The sequence below is a fragment of the Lynx rufus genome, unplaced genomic scaffold (genome assembly GCF_022079265.1).
Source record: "Lynx rufus isolate CCGP_SWC_20201006 ecotype Redwood Valley unplaced genomic scaffold, mLynRuf1.p SCAF_3, whole genome shotgun sequence".
Classification (NCBI taxonomy): Eukaryota; Metazoa; Chordata; class Mammalia; order Carnivora; family Felidae; genus Lynx; species Lynx rufus.
Genome location: NW_025814845.1, coordinates 74,732,530 through 74,753,743, shown reverse-complemented (window position 1 = coordinate 74,753,743; position 21,214 = coordinate 74,732,530). Strand labels below are relative to the sequence as shown.

At 35.2% G+C, this 21,214-nt stretch overlaps 1 protein-coding gene across 2 annotated transcripts in view; it reads right to left on the bottom strand.

The window, feature by feature from the left end:
• GRID2 (glutamate ionotropic receptor delta type subunit 2) overlaps positions 1-21,214 on the bottom strand; it is a 1,453,175-nt gene that overhangs the window by 371,711 nt on the left and 1,060,250 nt on the right. For both annotated transcript variants that reach the window (XM_047091724.1, XM_047091725.1), the window contains one exon: positions 5,348-5,449. In XM_047091724.1, coding sequence (XP_046947680.1) covers positions 5,348-5,449 — 102 coding nt within the window. The remainder of the gene's footprint in view (positions 1-5,347; positions 5,450-21,214) is intronic.

The following is a 21,214-nucleotide window of genomic DNA, read 5'->3' as shown; positions in this document are numbered from 1 at the left end:
CAGACAACATGTAAATTTTCAGAGGGAAATAAGGCCTGGTGAAAAAAAAATCCAAGAAGTGAGACTAATAGTAGGTAAATATTTTATGAAAAGGAAATTACTCTTAAAACGATTACTCAGTTGGTGGCTGCCTGCCATACCCCTCTTATGGTGATTTGCTTGGGGAAACTTACCATCTCTCAACACATAGTTTGGACTTCGCTTTATGTGGTATTGGTTTAAGATGAGCTGCTTTTGTGTATTCTATTTCCTACTTTTAGAGCTATGACTCTAATGGTCGTTTTAGTTTGGATAGTAATTTTTTTAATTGCTATTATTCCCTTTTTTTAAAAAATTGGCTTCATTTACTAATGTTATTTCTTTTCTTTTGGAAGAATTCTTTAAAATAGTCTCTCTCTTTATGATGGCTTCTTGCCCAGTTTTGTTGAATTCAACTTTCCAGGAATATCCATTAACTTAATTAATCTTATAAAAATACCCTCTCTATATTATTTAATCTAAAATGTTTTCAATTATAAAATGCACAGTTGTTTTTCCTACCACAAATAAAGATAAAATATACTGTCAAATATAATTGCAAGGAACCATTAATTGAAAGATGCACCCTGATTTCACAGATATTAAAATGTTAAAAATTGTATGGTTTTGAATTTATAAAATACAGAGAAATCACCACCACAGCTTTACCATCAATTTCCAATCATGTATTTATACAAAGTTTTAAAATTATTTCTACGGTAATGGCAAAAGAATATTATATTGCATATTTAATGTAGGACAATGGTATCACATTAAAAAAAAATTCTGACAGCTTTAGAAGATGCCTGATGGAATAGAACTCCCAAAAGTCAGTATGTTTGTCTGTTTTGTATGTACCCCAAGCACCTAGAATAAGGCACTCAATAAGTATTTCTCAAATGAATTTCTGAGTGAGTTCATGTTTCATTAGCCATGGCTGTTTCACAGCCATGTGTCTGTTTTAAGCAAAACCAAATACTTATTGAAACTAAGTATTAATCAGCGAGCTCCTTCTAAATGCCAGTTTATGTTTTTCAGGTATCTTGAAATGCATAGCTTCTCAAGCCTTTCTTTTCACTTGTTGCCAAATTCTTTCCATTGTATTTTTGTAAGTATTAGAATGATATTTACAACTCTGATGTTTCCAACAACAATTTGTGAATTGCCATGAAAAAAAATTGAATGAAATAATTGCTCATTTATGGTTATTCACAGTTGGACTATTTTGAAAGTTAAAAGGTAAAAACAAATCTTAGTAAGTGCCTTGCAGTAATACACTTGGTCCACTTGATAAAGTAGAGATTAGTGGGCCAAATATAAAAACAAAAAGTTTAGAAAAGGAATTAGCTTGTATGGTCTGAATTTATTCTCATTCTATCTTTTCCTCCATTTCTAAGACATTTATGTAGCTTTGGTGATGGCTGATTATAGGTATCCATATGTGACGCTATTTAGAAATAGTCTCCGAAGTTATCAATCCCATAACATTTGGAACCCTCACGTGTCAAGAGTTATATTTAATTTAAACCTAACATGAGTTCGTTCTGATTCTTAAGGCAGAATACAAAAGAGGCTAAGGACATGGTCTCCGGAACTCAGATCTCTGGGCTTGAAACTTATCGGTAGCTCTTGTTAGCTATATGGTCATGGAAATTCAGTGAACATTTTTGTGCCCTATTTTCATCCTTCTAATGTCATTACTACATCTTTTGTAGGGTTTTGATAAGGACTAAATGACACATTAAAGTTTTTAACAGATCCTTTCAAATAGTAGATGCTGATGTTGGTTGTCCCTATTTCCCCTCTGGATCCACTATGTCTTTCACTGCCCTGCTTTGTGTCCTGGCACTCTGACCTTCGTGGTCTTCCTTACTTAGGCTCTCTTGCCCTCTGACGCTGGTTAGATTTTCAACTGAAAACAATGAAGGGATGGAAGACAGGAGGAGTGAAATTGAGGTAACCTCTCTTCTCACTTCCTCACTGCCTGATTGTGGTTTGGCCGTGACTTTCTCCACTCTCTTGCCATGTGGAAGTTCACAGCTATTACTGAACGGTCTTCTCTCCCATGGTTCTAGCTATTGCTAAATCTGTTAGTATTACTTCCTCCTCATGCCCCATCAGGGCAGTCAAGCAAGACTTGCTGTGCATCTAGGTCCTGGTGCTTCAACACTCTTGTTGATTCCTTTAACCCTAGGAATTTATTTGACTCTTTCTAATTAACCATTTGTATGTACCATTTATTTTCTAATGGGATCATACATGGTATGGTGCTGAATTATTTCATTTAAAATAAATATCAGAGCAAATCATAAGAGACTCTTAAATACAGAGAACAAACTGAGGGTTGATGTAGGTGGGGAAATGGGTGATGGGCATTGAGGAGGGCACTTGTCGGGATGAGCACTTGGTGGTGTATGTATGTGGGTGATGAATCACTGGATTCTACTCCTGAAGTCAAGTCTACACTGTATGTTAACTAACTTGAAAATAAGTAAATAAATAAAAAATAAGTTATCAGATTATTCCTTTTAAGTCCATGAACTATCATTAATAGTGATAAGAATGGGGCTTCAAAATTTAGGTAAAGAAAATCAATTTTATTAACCTGTGTGTCATTATAGCAGAAATGTCCTCAGCACTAAAGGAAGTATGTGTCACACTGGGATCAGATTGCCGTTAGGATGCAATAAAACCTGAAAGACCTCCCCTCAAAAGCTTTACACAGGAATCCTTCCTCCTCCTTCTCCCTTGTTGAGAGCATTGAAAGCAAGTACATGGAATACAAGAAAGTGGCATTTATATGGTCAAATCAAGTTTATTAAAAAACAAATCTAAGTTTCAGGATTTAGTCAAAATTTTGGAGTTGCTGGGTGGGTTGAGGGGATAGTGATTCTTAGTGTCGGTGGTAGAAACCTGTGAGGCCATGTAAGAGTGGGACTGGAAGAGTATTTGTAGGAAATAAATAAGAAAGTCATGGCTGGTTTCCACTCAACAGGAATTATGGGAAGAAACAGTAAGCCTACCAAACTATTAAGTACAATGGCTGCATATTGTGGGAGAGTAACAAGTGCAAGGACCTTTTACGTAACTGATGAATCCACATTTCCTCACAGAGAACATGGGGAAACACTGTTTCCATATTTCCACTCACTAACCATGTTTGGGATCTGTGCAGGGCTAATCTTACAGGTAACAGTGACCATTACTAGTCATGAAGGTGAGACTGGGGCATGCACGCATTACCACTGTGTAAAGGAGTAATACCATTTCATGCACAAAATCGCAATCATTTTGTTCAGCCTGGAAATGAATTTAAAATAATTGGCCATATGAAGGTTTCCTATTAAACTCACTGTCATCTTACTCAGAGTTACGGATTTTTAACTCTCAAGTGAAGTAAAATCCTATAGATACCTCAATTCTCACACATATCACAGGAAGAGTAGAGAAGAGTACAGTATAAGGTTAAGAGGGAAGAAATTAAGAGGTCTAGAGTCAGTCAGACTTCTTGGAGTTGAATCCTAACTATCTCTGCTACTTCCTATCAGTATATCCTCCACATTTTTTCCCAACCAACTCCTGTATGTCCCAATTTCCTCTTCCTCACCCTTGGAATCAGAAAATTATCTATTTCTTGGAGATACTGTGAAGACTCAATAAAATAATACAGACAAAAAAACTTCATAAAGTACCTGGCATATAGAAAGTACTTAATACTTCTTGGTTGTATTATTTTGTATATGCATCTCCCAACAAGATTCTATGTATATCTTGAGGTATGAATATACCTATAAGGTGAATATATATACCTATTACATAGGTATATGTATTATTCATTTTATATCCATTACCGAGTCTATTGTATAGTAAAGTATTAAATTAATATTTGCTTAGTGACTAAATGAAGCTAGCTTGCTTTAGAAATATCTCAAAGACAAAAACAAAGCATGTGTATTTTTTTTTTATTGAAGTTGTCTCTTGAGATTTCATGTTAATAACTAGAGAGGACTATTAATAGTTCACTGCACTTTAAATGTCTTTTTTTTTTTTTTTTAGTATTAGCACATCAATGCATATGCATAACACAGCCTTGGGCACATACAGAAGCACCATTACCTTCAAGTTGTCAAGTACTCATAATATAATTATTTGGTGAAGAAGCAAACATCTTATCAAAATAATAACTAGGAATAAATTATAGGTACCAAAAAGGGGGATAGACTACTCATTTGAATGTAGTCTTATAGAGAATATCACAGGTCTTTTTTTAAATAATGAAATTATGTGGAGTCTACTTAACTGTTATTAAACAATTTATAAGGGGCAGCCATTGCTGTTATAAACTTTGATACTCAGTTGGCATCAATTTGTCAAAAAGACTGTGTTTCTTCCATCTACTAATTCTATAATTTAGCCTATAGAAAAAAAATTTCAAGTTTAAAAACAAGTAGGCTTTTCTGAAGAAAACGTTCACAACTATGGACATTTTGAAATTTACTATAAAGTAGCATAAACCTAAACACACAGAAATAGCAAGGGAAAATTCATATCTTCCTGCTGTATGGCTATTTACACAGTATCCATTTGAGTATATTGCTGGTTAAAATATTTCTACCAACATGTAATTTTTTATGTATATTAGAAGAGAAAATAATATACAGAATAATGATAATAGTTATCATTTGATTTTCTGAGTGAATGTAATTGTAATAATTATTTTATATGTATAGTTCACAGAATTTACATGTAACACTCACAAAATCAATAGTTGGTAAGCTTCATAAAGACAGAATCACATCTATTTCTTCATTCATCAATGTCCCCAGTAATCAGCACTGAGCTTGAAAACAGTCGATTCTCAATAAATATTTATTAAACAACTGGATGATCTTTCTTTGAAGTAGGTTCTTCCTAGAAAAGCACTGTATTCTGCCAATGTTTTAGTATTACTAAATTACTGCATTTGGTCAACTCTACCCTTGTTTGGCATGATTACCCTCATTTGTGCATGCTTACAGTGAGAGAATGCCTGAGGGAGACTTTGACTTTACCATGTGTAGGAAACCGCAGAAGGATGGAAATTGGGCCTAAAGTGTCTGAGAAAGTTACTGACGGAAGCACCGTAATTAAAAGTAAAGCCTGCAAAAATCTGACTCTGATCCATATAAATTGAAGGTTGGAAAATATGATCGTTGCAATATCTTAGAAAGCATAGTCAGGATTTGTTAAATGCTCTTTTAAGATGATGGCACGACTTAATAAAACATAGAAAAACAAAGCATACAGTAACTTCTAGAAGCCAAAACCACAAGGCTCCGATAAGACTTACCAGAACAGTCACCACACGGAGAACCACTCCACGCATGTTATTCTCCAGTTTCTTGTCAGTCAGTGACCCATTCAGCCCTGTGACAGGATTCCAGCACCCAAGCTGAAAGATGAAATAGCTTGGTCACTTTCCTCACTGAAGAACAATCCAATCACCTTGGCAAAGATCTTTCAGAAAATCATGTGATATTCTCTCAGAATAACTGGTACAGGAAGGGTCCTGCATAGGTTTTTCTTTTTAATAGCAAATGAAGCAATCAGAAATTCCATTTCCTGCCTTTAAGTATCACTCTATGGCATATGACAGTATCCAATATGCTTTAGCAGACTCACTGAGGACATACGACTTAACAAGGAGTTATAAATACACCAATAACTCAATCCCAGTTATGCACTAACTGGAAAAATAATAGTGCATATAATTTTAGTATAATGTCTGTTCTAATAGATCAGTTATTGCACACGTTAGATTTTCTTATAATTTCAATGGTTTTAATTAGATATTACACTGCTTGTATTAGAAAAACTACAAGATTTTTAATATGGTTAGAAGGGTTACTGCTTTTAGTTGAGGGAAAAAGTCATGGATATAGCTTTGTTGTTTTCAAATATTCATAGTACATACAACAATATAATTTGCCTTTTTTGTCAGTGCTATCAATTTCCTGGGGATATTTTGGCAGCAGCCTTTCCCTTAAAGTCTTGCAATGATTCACTGCTCCTTACACTCCAAATACTGATTTAATTTTACATCCTCATGCAGTTCTTATGTCTTGTAATATCCAAATCTAAGGGCTACCATTTTTAAAATCACTGCCTCTAAATCACAAGGGGATAAAAATTGATGACTCTCAATTCAGAAATGAGAGAAAAAAAAGAGATGTTGTGACTTGAATTAGCAGATAACTCAGTGAGCAAAGCCGCAAAGAATGCTATAATACACACCTTGGGAAGAAATGCCATGCTATTAATTCTGATACCAGATCCACGAGCCTTCACTTTTGGGAACCTATCCATATTTGCATGCTTTAAAAATGTAACAGACCTTCAGTCATATTTGGAGACTGTTTTGATTGACTGAATGGTTTACAGGGAGCCCTGGTTATTTCTGTGGCTTCCTCCTGAAAGCTGATTTATTTCCTCGTATTGCATTGTGCTTGTGGTTTCCAGAGTTGTTGACAAACTGGCAAGTCTCCTTCACAAATAAAAGATTTAGGTGCTTCCTATTAAAACTCAAGTTTCTCTGTGAGTCCCCAAAAGGGCTTTAATTAAGAAACCTGAAATGTGCATTGATCTAAAGAGAAAGTATGTCACAATATAAACAAAAAGCCAGCTTTTCCTGTATTAAAAGAATTTGGAAAAGCCTGCTAATTGTAGGTTTCAACTCTAAAAGCACATTAAATTCATACAATGGTATGCCATTCTTAGTTACCTAAAAAGTCTAATTAGAACTTAGATCCCATTAGCAAATCCAAATGTGTTGAAAGTCTAATTATCAGAGATATTGTAGTCCTCTCGTCACATTTAAAACCTTATGAAATTTCTTTTGAGTTTTTATTCTCTTCTGAGGTCAACCAGAGTCTATGCCCAATTACATTCCTTGATGTGCGCTTTTTCTAGTAACTTTTCAAGATTTTATTTTCTTAGATGAATTAATATTGGCGGAAACAGTGATTTACAACCGTTAAGTGGAGACCTAGCACACTATCCACCTTCTACAATTCTATTACTTAATTCTAAGCTTAATGGATAGCTTTTAGGACATCATCTTGTTCAAGGTAAACATGTCTAAGCTGCCAAAGTAAATATAAGGATTTCTTTCTTTCTTTTTTTTTTTTTTGTCTGTTGGTGAATTGACTGTCGGTTTGCCTGAATAAATGCCATCTATTAATGCAAACTTGATCGTAGCATTTTGGTATATGGACTGGTCAAAATATTTACCACTGGAATAACAAAACTCGCTCAGCAGTTTGTTTCAACAATGCTCTGGACAAATATTTAAAAATATATAATCTCCAGCTTCTTCTTAATTATGTCTTCCTTTAAACATAACTAAATGTAGTCAATGGTTTAAAAGTTCTAAGTCACTGAAACATTTGGGTTTTTGAAATAACAATAAGAAAGCATTTGTCTTCAGACCTGGACAATAACTTAAACATTATTTATACACATATAGGATGTGACCATATATGATGTTTTTTCTCACCTACAAAAAAATGTGGCCAAATTCTTTCTTCTTTCTCATATATATTACAAGACATCATTGTCTCCTCTACCTGATGAAGAAGGTCTTTCCCATTTCTATATTCTCTCTCTCTTTTCTTGCTATCTGACTCACATGTCCTTTGATCATAGCACTTGTAAAGTTATTCCTGTTCATCATAACAGCAGTCTGGATTTCAGGTTTGGTGACACTTTTTACTTAATTCAGTTCTTCCTTCATATGCATAAACTCTAACACTTAATGTTAGCTATTAGCTATGGACACCAAGAACTATGAGTTTCAGAGACTGAATTTTGAGATAGTGAAAGTTTAAAATACAGATTATCTGAAAACTAGAAATAAAATATATCTACTTATCACATATCGAAATGGAGCATAACAAAAATTATTTAGAAATTAAAATAATATTTCTTATATTGAATAGAACTATTTCTTTTACATTTTTCAGAATACTTTCTAAGTGTTACTAAACTTTTCATACATGATCTCATTTAAGCCTCAAAATAACTTTATGAAAAAAAAAAAACTTCATGAGAAGGTAGTGTTACAATTATTTTATAACAATAGAAAATAAGGCATAGAAACTAAGGGCTCATCTCAAGTCACATAACTACTAAGAGATGAAACTAGGATTTAAACTAATACTTTTATTTATTTTTTAATATATATTTTTAAGTTTATTTATTTTGAGAGAGAGAAAGAGAGAGAAAGGAACAGGGAGAGAGAGCAGGAGACAGAGTGCAAGTGGCGGAAGGGCAGACAGATAGAGAGAGAGAATCCAAGCAGGCTCTGCACTGTCAGTGCATGGAGCCTCCTGTAGGACTCAAACTCAAACCGTGAGATCATGATTGAAGTCGAAATCGAGAGTTAGATGCTTAACTGACTGAGCTACCCAGGTGCCCCTAAACTAGTGCTTTTAAAAGTCCAGATTCCAGTGCTTCAATTGCAGTGCTGTTTTATAGCTTATGAATTGTTTTCATAAATATCTATTTGAGGTAGGTATAGAAAATATTATTCCTATTTTATAACAAAAAAAATGAAAGCTCAGAACTGTTAAGTAGCTGCCTCTCCTAGCGAATTCACATTTTGGCAATACAGTTTAAAAGGTAAATCATCACAATTACCATTTTTATTAAAGAAATACAATGTGTACATAGTGCATAGTATATGCCAGTCCTTCAAGGTCTTTACTTAGATTGATTAATTTAGTTCTCAAAACAGCACCGTGAGAAAGGTAACATTATTATCTCCATTTTACAGAAGAGAAAACTGAGGATTGAGAGGCTGTGCTCCTTCCAGTGTGCTTTTATTCACTTAAGCCATCCAGAGGCATTGAGTAGAATAAGGAAAGGAGTAGATAAGTTAAACGGACAAGACAGTCTCAAAAATATTTCTGGAAATCTCTACTTTGTGTTACCAACATACTAAAGATAAGTGTGGGATGCATTACATTTATCTTAAGGTCTGTTGATGCTTCTCCAAATGTATACTGAAGATAAACGAGGAAAGAAACAACAGCAACACACATAGAAAATGTTGATTATTCACATCTTTTTGAAGGATTTTTCAAATTTTAAGATTCTTTAATTTCTGTTCATATCCATTCATCTCCCTGAGGTTCCCTTCAAGCTATTCTGTTTGATTGTAATAGCTCCGTCCAATAATAAGCAATACAAATGAGTGAAGTTCACACAGATTCAAACTGAATTTGTATCTACAATGGGTCATATTCCTTGCAGCATAGTAAGATTGACTGGCATAGTGTTTGATTAAAAAGAAAAAAAGAAAAAATAGAAGAATTCCATTTAAATTCAAGCGTGAGGCTTATCTAAGAACTTCTGTGGCTTCATTGTTTGAAATTCTATTAACTTGGCTTTTCTGGATATGTGGAGAAGGTTCCTTGTGCTTGGCTGTGTTTTTTGTTTTTGTTTCTTTTCCTTCTTCTTTTTTTTTTTTTTATAACAATGAGTCCAGGGACTAATATAGATAATGCACACAAAATCTTATAATACTATCTATTCAGCTGAGCACTTTCTAAGTAAAAAATAATAAAAGTGGCCCCTGCAGCACATGAGATTTACAGAAAGTCATACTGCTGATGGCAAAACAAGATTCACTATCTCCCATGGTCTGGCAGTCTAGAGAAAATTTGGAAGGGATTAAAAAATGAGGACCAATTCAATTTCCTTTCAATTACGGTATATTGATTTCCTATAGTATTTTTTGGTTATTGCTTAAAATCACTTTAAAACCTTAAAAATGCTTAATGCTTTAATTATTTCCTTCACTGGAGCTTTAGCAATAATAATTTCGTAGCTCTCTGTTAAAATCAAGGTAGTATCTTGTGTTCAACAAAATGGTTGCTGTATTTGGATGGGAACAGTAATACGTTTCTAACATCACGTGTTATGTCATTAGCAAATGGCCAAGTTTTAGATATTTACTCTTTTCCTTCAATATTTCCTCTTTTCATTTGTCCATGGGCTTTAAAGGATGACGTTTGACTTGGTTTTGCATCACTATTTTTCAGGCGGTGTTATAATGTCAAAAAGAGCTGAACTGTTCAACTTTAATTTTACGCTTAATAGTTATAGGCTTTAATAACAGGAGTCAAGAGAGCTCTTAATTGAATGCCAAATGGATTCTCTACATTTAGTAGCTTGTATTCATATGGAACAAACGAAGCCTGGCCATAGTACCAAAGCTCCAGCTGCAGGATACAAAATACCCACTGTACCGCAGGCTGTGTGCTGCCAGCCACTACATTTCCTTTATTTGCTTTCTCAGCCTTCAGAGCAAAGAAGGGGAAGAATGAGGCACAGGCAAAGTAGCTGAGAGCTAACCATGTAGATATGCACAGCATTTATTTGGTCGATATTACTTCTGTAATGGGATAGAGTGTGTAAAAAAATACATACGGCAGGTTGACTCAGATGCATGTTTCATAATGGTAAACGGGAATGTTTTTTCTTTGATATATACAGGAATGTAGTGTGTCAGTAATCCCTCCAATAATATTTGTGTGTGTGTGTGTGTGTGTGTGTGTGTGTGATATTTCCACCTGTAAAACAGGTTAAGTTTGCAGGACTTGCCCCTTGGGGATGATTATTTCCTCCTAAGACTCTGTTCCTACAGCTTGGTCATCATGAAGTAGTAGACCTTCTTTAGATTACATGAAATAGCCTTAGCACTTGAGTTTCCTTCAGGAGAAAATGTCTTTGAAAAAAAAAATCACCTGACTCAACTGCTTACATTTCCCTGTATTGATGCCGAAAACAAAATTTCTATACTATGTGCAATAAGATGAATTTAGCTGATTTCCACAAAATAGCAACTTGAGAAGATACACGCGCACACACACACACACACACACGAAAAAATAGCTCAAAGATGTTTTATGCAGCCATAATAACCACTCTTCAGTTATCAACTGGCATTTGACTGATTTAATAATACTCTACAATTATAAGTTTCCCTTTTTTTATCATTCTTCTTGGTGTAAAATTATTATTATACTATATTTAGAGGCAGTAGATCATAGACACTAAGATCAGAAACTCTGGAACCAGACTGCTTAGGTTCAGGCACCTGCTCTGATACCTGCTGGGCATGTGCTGTTGGGCCTCAGTTTTCTCACCTCTCAAACGGGAATAATAAAAGTGGCTTCTTCATAGGGTTAGTGAGACTATTAACTGACTTAATATAAGTTAAATATTTAGAAGCATTCCTGGCACATGAAGACTAATGCAATGTTTATTATTATCATTCCTATATAATCAGCACTGTTGTTCCTGGTTCAGCATCATCATTCTGAGTCACTTACTGGTTTCAGTGAGGGAGCATGCCTCTAAAGTTGTGGTTCTCAACTCTGGCTGCATATTAGAATCACCTGAAAGTTTTTAAAACTTCTGATGTATCAGCTCAAACTCAGAACAATTAAGTCCAAATCTCCAGGGATGGGATCCAGGCATCAGTATTATTTATGGCTTTCCAGGCAATTTTAACCTATAGCCAAGATTGAGAAGCACTGCTCTAAAACTTGCCTTAAACACCCATGCAATCTCATAGAATGGCTACTTAACCTTATTGGTTGAAGGCATCATTTTTACCGGCTTCTTTTGCAAAAGCTAGCTAGGGACACTTTCTCGAATAAACAGGCAATTTTATTTTTCTTGTTTGAAATAAGATAGGAGGCTATAAACTCTGTGAAGCCAGAATAATGCCTACCTTGTCTATTCTTGCACCCATGGCCCTTATCACTGTATTGGTACTTGGTAGGTCCTAATAAACAACTGATAAATTAATTCATTCAATAAAAGCTCTGCTGTCCTCTTCTTCCTTCTCTTCTTCTCCACCTCCTCTTTCTTCCTCTCCTTCTCCTTCCCCTCCTATCCTCCTAATTCCTCTTCCTCTTCCTCCTCCCCTTCCCCCTTTTCCTCCTCCTCTGCCTCCTCCTTCCACTCCTTCTTTTTTGCCTCTCCAGTTCAAATTGAATGAAAAAACAAAACATCCTCTGTCTGAGATAGTGTCCTGCTATCATATTGTACCCTTGCCAATTTTTGTGATTCTTCAGGGGTGATTCCCCCCACTCAAATTCTATTAGCTTTCTTTTTCTTTCTGGTCAGAATTTTTTTTTTTCTGGGGTGCCCTCGGTGGCTCAGTTGGTTAAGTGTTGACTTTGGCTCAGGTCGTGATCTTACGGTTTGTGTGTTGAAGCCCTGCATCGGACTCTGGGCTGACAGCTCAGAGCCTGGAGCCTATTTCAGATTCTATGTCTCCCTCTCTCTGTGCTCCTCCCCCACTCACATTGTTTCTTGCTTTCTCCCCCCAAAATAAATAAGCATTAAAAAAATTCTTAAAAAATGAATTTTTTTCTTATAATATTTTAGCATTTAGTGATTACAACCTGATAAAAGTTGCTGGATTATCTTCTCTTTCATTCTTTTTAATCTTGAGATGTTTTAAAGGGGGACTCTTAATTTTAAAACTACATTAGAATTCTCTGTCTTTCTTATCTTGTCCATTAAATAATTAACCACTGAAGGACAGGAGCACCATCTTAATTACCTTTGTGTGCCCAGTGCCTATCACGGTGTTTTTCACAAGTAAAATAATTAGGTTTTGAAATTACCAGGTTAATGCACACTCACCAAGTTTAATGTAAACATTGCTATTGAACTGTAGATCTTTGTTCCCAATCTAAAATCTCACGTTTAGACTTCTCTTTATATTCTACTATCTCTTTGATGTTTCTGCTTAGATATCTCAAAGGCACTTCAAATATCTAAAAGATTAAACTCATAATCTACCCCCTACCATCATTCTTCCAATAGCCAGAAATTGACAAATTTGTTTTACAAGCATGCATCTCTAATCCATTGCCATCTGCTAATTTCACCTCCAAAAACAAACGCTCAAATCCATTTAACTCCTTCTCCTTGCCACCACCCTAGTCCAGGCTAACTCCACTGCTTTTTACCATCTTCACTCTACATTGCAACATAAATATAAATTTAGATATGATGCCTTCTGCTTAAAATCTTTCCAAAGTTTTCCATTGTTATCAAGAGAAAGACCAAACTTCTAATGTGGCCAGCCAAGACCTGTGTGATTTGTCACATTTTACATTTACTATTTCGTGCCACATCATATTCTCTCTGTTTTTGAACTCCAACCATACTAGTCTTCCTTCAGTTTCTTGAGTTAGACATCAATCTCCTGCCTTAAGGATTTAAACGTTGTTTCTGAAACACTGAAGTAGATCAAAACTACTTGGGAGTTAAAAACGAAAACAAATAAAAACAATGCCAAATTATATGCCATGCCAATTAAATCAGAATTTCTGGGCATGAGATATAGGCATTGGTATCTGTTAGTTTCCAAGATGATTCTAAAGTAGAGCCAAATTTGTGAACCAATGGTTTTGAATATACAGTTTTCCTTAATGGGAAGAATACTAGATACATGCCATTCTTCAAAGAATTCCTGAATTCACTCTTAACTCATTTTTTGGATCTCAATGTAAACATCTATAGGTTAGTATCAACCTTCCCTGACTACCTGTTCCCACCCCCTTGGTTAGCTCATGTCTCTCCAGGATGGGATCATGTTCCTCTCTTTTATACATTAACATTTATCACACCAGTTATCTGTGAGTTTCCATGAAATCAGGAAAAATTACTGTATTTGTCTCCTCACCACCTTCTTAAATACATATTTCTCGGCCCAAAGTAGGACTTCCATTTTTATTGAATAATGAACAAATTTAGATGATTTTTAAAGAGGAAACTTAACACATCTTGCAGGGATTGTTGACTATTTCTTAAACAGCGCCTTAAATGAGGATCTCAATATATAGCCACGATGCTTTGCTGCCTGCTACTGAATTTTGTTTGTGTTTGGAAATGTAGACTTGCAAATCTCATTCTTCCTGGGTGCAGAGAGGATAAGCTCTACATAATAAAGATCGAGGAATGCTTTTCAGAAGCCTTCAGTATGAGGAATGATGGCATTACCTAACCTGGTAGAGAATAAAATAAGTCATCATACTAGACCTACCATTTGAACAGTTATATAACAACAACAACTAGAGCAACAATAAGAGTAAAACATAACCTATGATGGGGGCTTCTTATATTCTAAGACTCATTTTAAGACGTATACCTATACTATCTCATGAAAAGAAGAACCACAAAATACCCATGAAATATAAAGTGTTGAAACTTGAGGGGATAAAACATTACCTAGTGGGGAGGGGAAAGCCCTCTCAACAATGCAAAATCCTCTTGAAGAGTACGGCTCCTGGCCAAAAATGTATGAATGATTTTTTAGGCCTGACTGCAGGCAATTAAGGTGGCTTTACTTGACAGGCCTATTGAAGGGAGTTGCAGTCACGAACTCAGGTCCCTTTGGCTGGCCATATTTTTAGGCAGTATCTGCTGGCTTGGCCCAGGAACCTCCATTCAGAGGCCTCTCTATCTGGGCCTTGGCCTGAGGCCTTCCCCAGGAGTCTCTGCTGAGAACATCCCAGTTTAGGGAGGGGGTAGTAGCCCTGAAGACATATTTACACTCTAACTTAATACCCAGTACTTTTCCATTCCTAGCCCTTCCTTTCTTCCTTTCCCTCCTCCTCACCCCTGCACTAGACCATAAGCCTGCAGGAGCCTCAGGGTTCCCTCCAGCAGTGAGACAACACCCCCCACCCCCCTGTGTGTTGATACATCTGACTCTCATGTTGTCATTCTGTATGAAAATAGGGGACCCTGGGAGAGCCAGGGCTTTCTTTCCAGACTTGCTTTTCCTATGGCAGTAAGTGAATAAAGGCTAAATTGACTTTCATTTTGGCTTGTTGTCTCAATTGACTACTCCCATACCAGGCAGCTCAGCTCTCCCCAGCTCAGCCCTTGACATTTACTTTATAATGACAGTTCACATTTACTGAAGACTTCCTACGAGGCAGGCATTGTACCAAAGCCCTGGATATTATTTGATTTACTTTTTTGCTATAATCCTATTAAGCGGATACTATTAATGATCCTAATTTTAACACATGAGGAAATTGAGGATTAGAGAGATTATTGACATGTTCCAAGTTACTGTGCTTGAAAGTGAAATCATCAGGATTTGAACCCAGGCAGTTTAGCACCAGAAATCACTAGGTGATTCTGACCTCAATAAGATTCGTTTTCAGAGAAGAATAAAGCAAGGGACACATAGACAGTCCTAACGTCCTAACGGTGTTTGAGCGCTCATTTCCTAAGTGTAGCTGCATTTGTGTTTTGGGTTCTTGAAAAACTAAAATTTATTTGCATAACTCCCCTCCACTTTTTTTTTTTTTTTTTGCTTCAGCTATTCAAGTGGGTTTCTGTCATGTGGAACTAAAAGATTTATTGCTAATTACATGGAAGTTGTGCTAGGTTTTGTGAATGCATTCTATAACTACGTCAATGTAGGAAAAGGAAGATATTTTTAAAGGAGTGGGCAAAAAGTAAAGAACATGGGCCTGGGTGTTTGAAGGCCTAGCTTTTATTTCAAGTAAGGGATTAATGCAAATAAATTCTAAACTCTTTTCTCACAACTCACAGCTTTTTCGTGATTAGTTCTATTTGTGGATAGTTTCTTATAATATGAGCAAAGCAACGTCAAATATATATAAAGCCAACAAGGATTACTGGAATCACTTATATTGCTCTATTAAACTGCATGTTCCACAAAGGCAGTGATTTTTGCCTGATTTATTTACTAATGGACACCCAGCACCTATACAAGTCACAAATAATAAATATTTGTTGAATGAATGAATGGGTCTTATTTTTCTCAAAGAGTAAACTAAATCTCAGTTGCCGAGAGGACTTGGTGGCATGTGGGTTTTATCTCAAGGTAAGAAACAGATCAGTGAATTCTCATAAAATCCTATCTGGCTTTGTGATTCTACAATTGTTTCCAGGAATGACTGGATTCATACCAAGAGTCATTCCTGTGATGAATGAGAGGATTACTCATTCAAATTTTCCAAGTAACTCTCACCAGGAGCAGTACAATCAGCCATTGTAATCAGCTGATCTCATCCTAACACTGACATGACACTATTGTCTAGGTCACTGTGTAATCCTTCCTTTCTGGCTCCCTCTTTATCAGATGCCTGTGCTTATGCTCACCATGAGGATGGAGTACTGGTGTTTCGTGGATAACTTTGAATCATCAAATGATTGACTATGCCTCTGATCGTTCTTACCAGCTTTGAAAATAATTTTTATTTCATTGCAAAATATTGCAAACATTCATGCAATGGAGACTCCCATAAATCAGGCATGTTTAGAAAGGCTGGCACACTTCAAAAAACAGTTCTTTGTGGATTTACATGTTTTTCTAATTACTTTTTAAATTAATAATCCTAAATACTTTCCCCATATATACTTCCACTGGTAATTATTAATAACTATAATCACACACACATGATAAGCATGAGAAAGGGCAGGGGTATTTGGAAGGGGTTAGGACTAACTGATCACAATAGCCTGCAAGAGACTTAGCAACAAATCATCTAGTGGACATTGATGCAGTAATGTGCATAGTGTAAATACATTATTTTCCCATCACTCAACATTTATAGTCAAGAAGATATTTATTAAATACCTGCTGTGCTAGTGTTACAGGATGCAAGAATGCATAGAACATCTTCTTACCTCCAAGGATTTATCTTTTTGAAATGACAAAGCAGAAAAACTTTAAAAAGAAAAAAAATACAACAAATTCCACTAGGCAGTATATTACTAATTTCTAAAAGACTGGCATAAATAATAAGTATTCAATATTTAAAGAAGGGAGATATCCATGAGAAAGGATCAAATCTCATCAAAGAACATGATTTAAAAAAGCAGACCATTGTGTAGCAGTTTGCCTACAAGATGGCCACAGATAATTCCTCTGTACCTGTGCATATGTACCAATCTTGCATCAAGAGGTAGAGTCCATTCCCTCTTGTTGAATCAGAGTTAGCTCTGTGACTTGCTTTTACCAACAGAATTAGGCAGAGGGGATGATATATGATTTCTGGGCCTGGGTCTTAAGAGATCTTGTAGCTTTTGTTTTCTCATTTTTGGAAGCCAACAATCAAGTAAAAAAAGGTAGGCTACAAAACTGAATAATGAGAGACTATGCAGAAGGAAAAAGGGGTCACATAAAAGAAGCCTATAGGACCTCGGCCAACAGCCAGTACCAGTGCCCCAGACATGTGTGTGAGACCATCTTGAATCTTTTGATTCTGACTGAGCTATCCCCGTCAACACCATGTGGAGCAGAGGTGATCTATCCCTATAAAGTCCTGCCTGAACAGGAGGCCTACTGAACCCTTAAAAATAAAAGTTTTTGTTTTAAGCCAGTAAGTTTTAAGGTGTTTTGTTATGCAGTAATAAATTATTGAAACACATGGTTTAGGGTTAATGATCACCTTTGCTTCTGAAACTGGATGGACACCCACGGCTTTTAGAAGGCAGCAGAAGTTGTACATATATAAAGAATAGTCTTTCGTTTTCCCTATACTTTCTTTTTTATCTTAAAGCTTTAAAAAAAAAAGTGTCTTTACTGTAATTCAGGTAGGCATTTCTCTATGCACTTTCATCTTAGTAGTAACTGATTGAAACACTTTAGAATTATCTCTATTTTAGAAAATATGGCCAAATAGATCATGATTTGTTTTCTATGGCTGCTATAACAACCACAATCTCAGCATATGAAAACAACAGAAATTTGTTTTCTCACAGTTCCAGAAGACAGATCTGACATCAAAGCATGGGTAGGGTCACACCCTCTTGAAAAGCTCTAGGGCAGAATCTTTTTTCACTTCTTCCAGCTTTTTGTGGCTCCAGGCATTCCTTGGCTTGTGGTTCTTTAACTCTAAGCTCAGCCTCTATCTTCCCATGGCCATCTCCCCTTCTCTCTATCAAATCTCTCTCTGCCTTCCTCTCATAAGAATATTTATCATTGGACTTATGGCCAACCTGGATAATCTGTGATGTCTTCATCTCAAAATCCTTATCTTAATTATATCTGCAAAGACTTTTTTTTTTTTTTTTTCCAAATAAGGTCACATTCACAGGTTCCAGGAGCTAGTTTGTGGGCATACTAGTTTTTGTTTTGTTTTGTTTTGCTTTGTTTTGTTTTGTTTTGGCGGGGGAAAGAATTCGATTCACTAAAGATCACATAAATTCTCATTTTAGTATCAAACTTTTTATCAAGACTTTTAGTTAAAACAATCTTTTTGGGGAGAAGTAGTTTTACAAGTTCCATATCCACCAGGGACAATTGATTTTTCTGCATATATTGATTAACTTAAGTTTCCTCAAATTAGAATTGAAAAAAGCATTTGCCAAACAGTGAAGAGTCTGCTCTTGCTACACCGCTCAGTTTAATCTTCTGTGGTACTTATTATCTGAGGCATTATTCTAGGTTTGAGTCACTAACTTCCTTACTTCCCCCAGTAGAATTCTGAGCTACTTGATGGCTGAAAGCATCTTTTTTATTCATTATAATACTGCTAGCACTTTTGTATCACTAGCATATAGTAGATAAGCAATAATTGGTTTTGACCTAATATATCTTTTTATTTTTAATTTTTTTAAATTCTCAATAAATTGTCCTTGGTTTAATGGATGTATGAGTGAGCTTATATTATTCTTTAGATATACCTGGATGCATTTCAAATATACCTTTTTATTTGCTAGGTAAAATCCAATGTATGTATGGCTTTCTAAATCCAACTGTAGAAATTGAGGCTATGTGTGATTACCTATAGTCAGACATAGATATTCAAATCATAATGAGTAAAAGTGCACCCACTTCAAATATTTTCAAATAATTTCCAAATATGATCTGTATTTTATCAATATTTGAATTTAGTCAACATTTTTGTCGGCCCTTAATTTAATTACTTTATATTTAAATATGTAATTTGTCTTATTTATAATTGCAAGTAAAAAGAATAAATTTTTAGTGAAAGTTGGTCATTTGTTAAATATAATAAAATCTTACTATGAACACATAATATTTTCCACAGATGTGCTTATCACATCTACTATGTAAAGCATATGGATTTCTTAAGATATCTTTTCTTTTTATTTATTTATTTATTTATTTATTTAATTTTTTCAACGTTTTTTATTTATTTTTGGGACAGAGAGAGACACAGCATGAACGGGGGAGGGGCAGAGAGAGAGGGAGACACAGAATCGGAAACAGGCTCCAGGCTCCGAGCCATCAGCCCAGAGCCTGACGCGGGGCTCGAACTCACGGACCGCGAGATCGTGACCTGGCTGAAGTCGGACGTTTAACCGACTGCGCCACCCAGGCGCCCCAAGATATCTTTTCTTAATGTAGAGAATCAATAGCCAGGTATCATTCCTGTCTTGCCAATAATAATCCAGATCACTGGTAACTGAAAATGAAATCATTAATTAATCTTGGCCTTCCATATATAGTAGGAATTATTCAGTGGGTAACAAAGAAAGTCTCTTACAGGAATGTTTTGTCCAACTGAAGATATAATTTTCACCTGGGAACTTACTCAAGAAGTTATCCCTCCAGAAAACAAAAACAAAAACAACAAAAACAAATGGTAGCCTTTCTCCAAAGTCACATCAGAATAGAGCACCAGATGCACAAAGCCTTCAAGCCAAAGAATAAAGAAACAAATTCAAAATAGATACTTGAGCAGTATCAGAAAATTAAAATAAAAACTTAGAATATAGACAAAACTTGAGACCATTCTCTTAGCTATACCTTTCTGAGAAGTATCTCCAGTTCTTTAATAAAAATCCATGTAAAAATCAATAACAGAATCCCATCATATGTGTTTATGAATTTTGTAAGCCATATAGTAAAATAGATGGGATTTTATTATACTTGTGGCTTAACATCAATGATTCCCTTTACTAAATTAATAAAATTCAGTTATAACTTATAACAATTATGAATCTTTAGTAGAGAAACAGGTAAGAACCTTCCCTTACACAATACAGCTTTAACAAGGTTTATTTCTTAAGAATATTAACTCAATCACTATACCAGACCTTTCTGTAAAATCCTCTGCTACCAATGGAGATGTCAGATGCTTTTCTTTATGTGAATCCATTTTGAAAATTTATTAAAATCTAAATTCAATTTCAAGGAGAATTACTTGGTTATAGTAAAAATTACTCTATGGTTTTGAGCAAATTAAATTATTTTCAAAATACAAATATATAGAAAATGTTCAGATTTAAAATTTTGTTCAAGATATGAATTTTTCAAGAAAAAATATTTATAGCAGTCATTGTATCTACCATTTATGGAGGGCTTACTGTGTTGAGTATTTACATTTATTATTTCATTTAATCTTGATCACCAGGCTCTCTGATGTATAAACTATTAAGTTCAGTCTTACAAAATTACTGACATTTACATTTTTGACCTGAAAATTGAAATTACCTATTTGTAATATGTAATGGGAATATATAGTACAATTTTGTCTTAGATTCTATTCTTTTTCATTTAATGCACAAGCAATCAGAAGATGATCTTTTTTTTCCAAAATGCTTTTTAAAAGCAAGGTTATTATAAAAAGTAAAATAGAACTGTAGATTTTGAGATTTATTTTGTTTCTGGAAGAGTTGTTTTCCCATCCAGAGGGAAAAAACTCTTGAAACACTTCAAACATCATCTCAATTCTCAAAAGTGTTATTCCAATATTTTATGCAGTCTAACTAACAGCTGGATTGAACATATTCTGAAATATATTTGGGACAGGAGGGCATAAAGTGACAAGCACTATTTTGTGAAGTCTAAACTTATTGAACTGAACACTATCAGAGAAACACCTGGACAGGTTAGCACGGGTGACTAGGATATTGTGCTAATGAGGGTGCATCAAAGCTTAATACTCGTATAAAGTAGAAAAGTAGTTTGGAGGGCAGAAACACTTTCCTTCCACCAGAACTTGCTCTGCTAACCTCAGTCAGCACTCCCATGCATATAATTAACCTCACAAGGAAAACTCCAGAGATGTAAACTGACTCATCAGAACTCATCATTACCACAGAAAAACAACTAAAATATGTGCCAACTACCAAACTTGTGAGCATTTATGAAATTCAAAATTCCAATATAAGC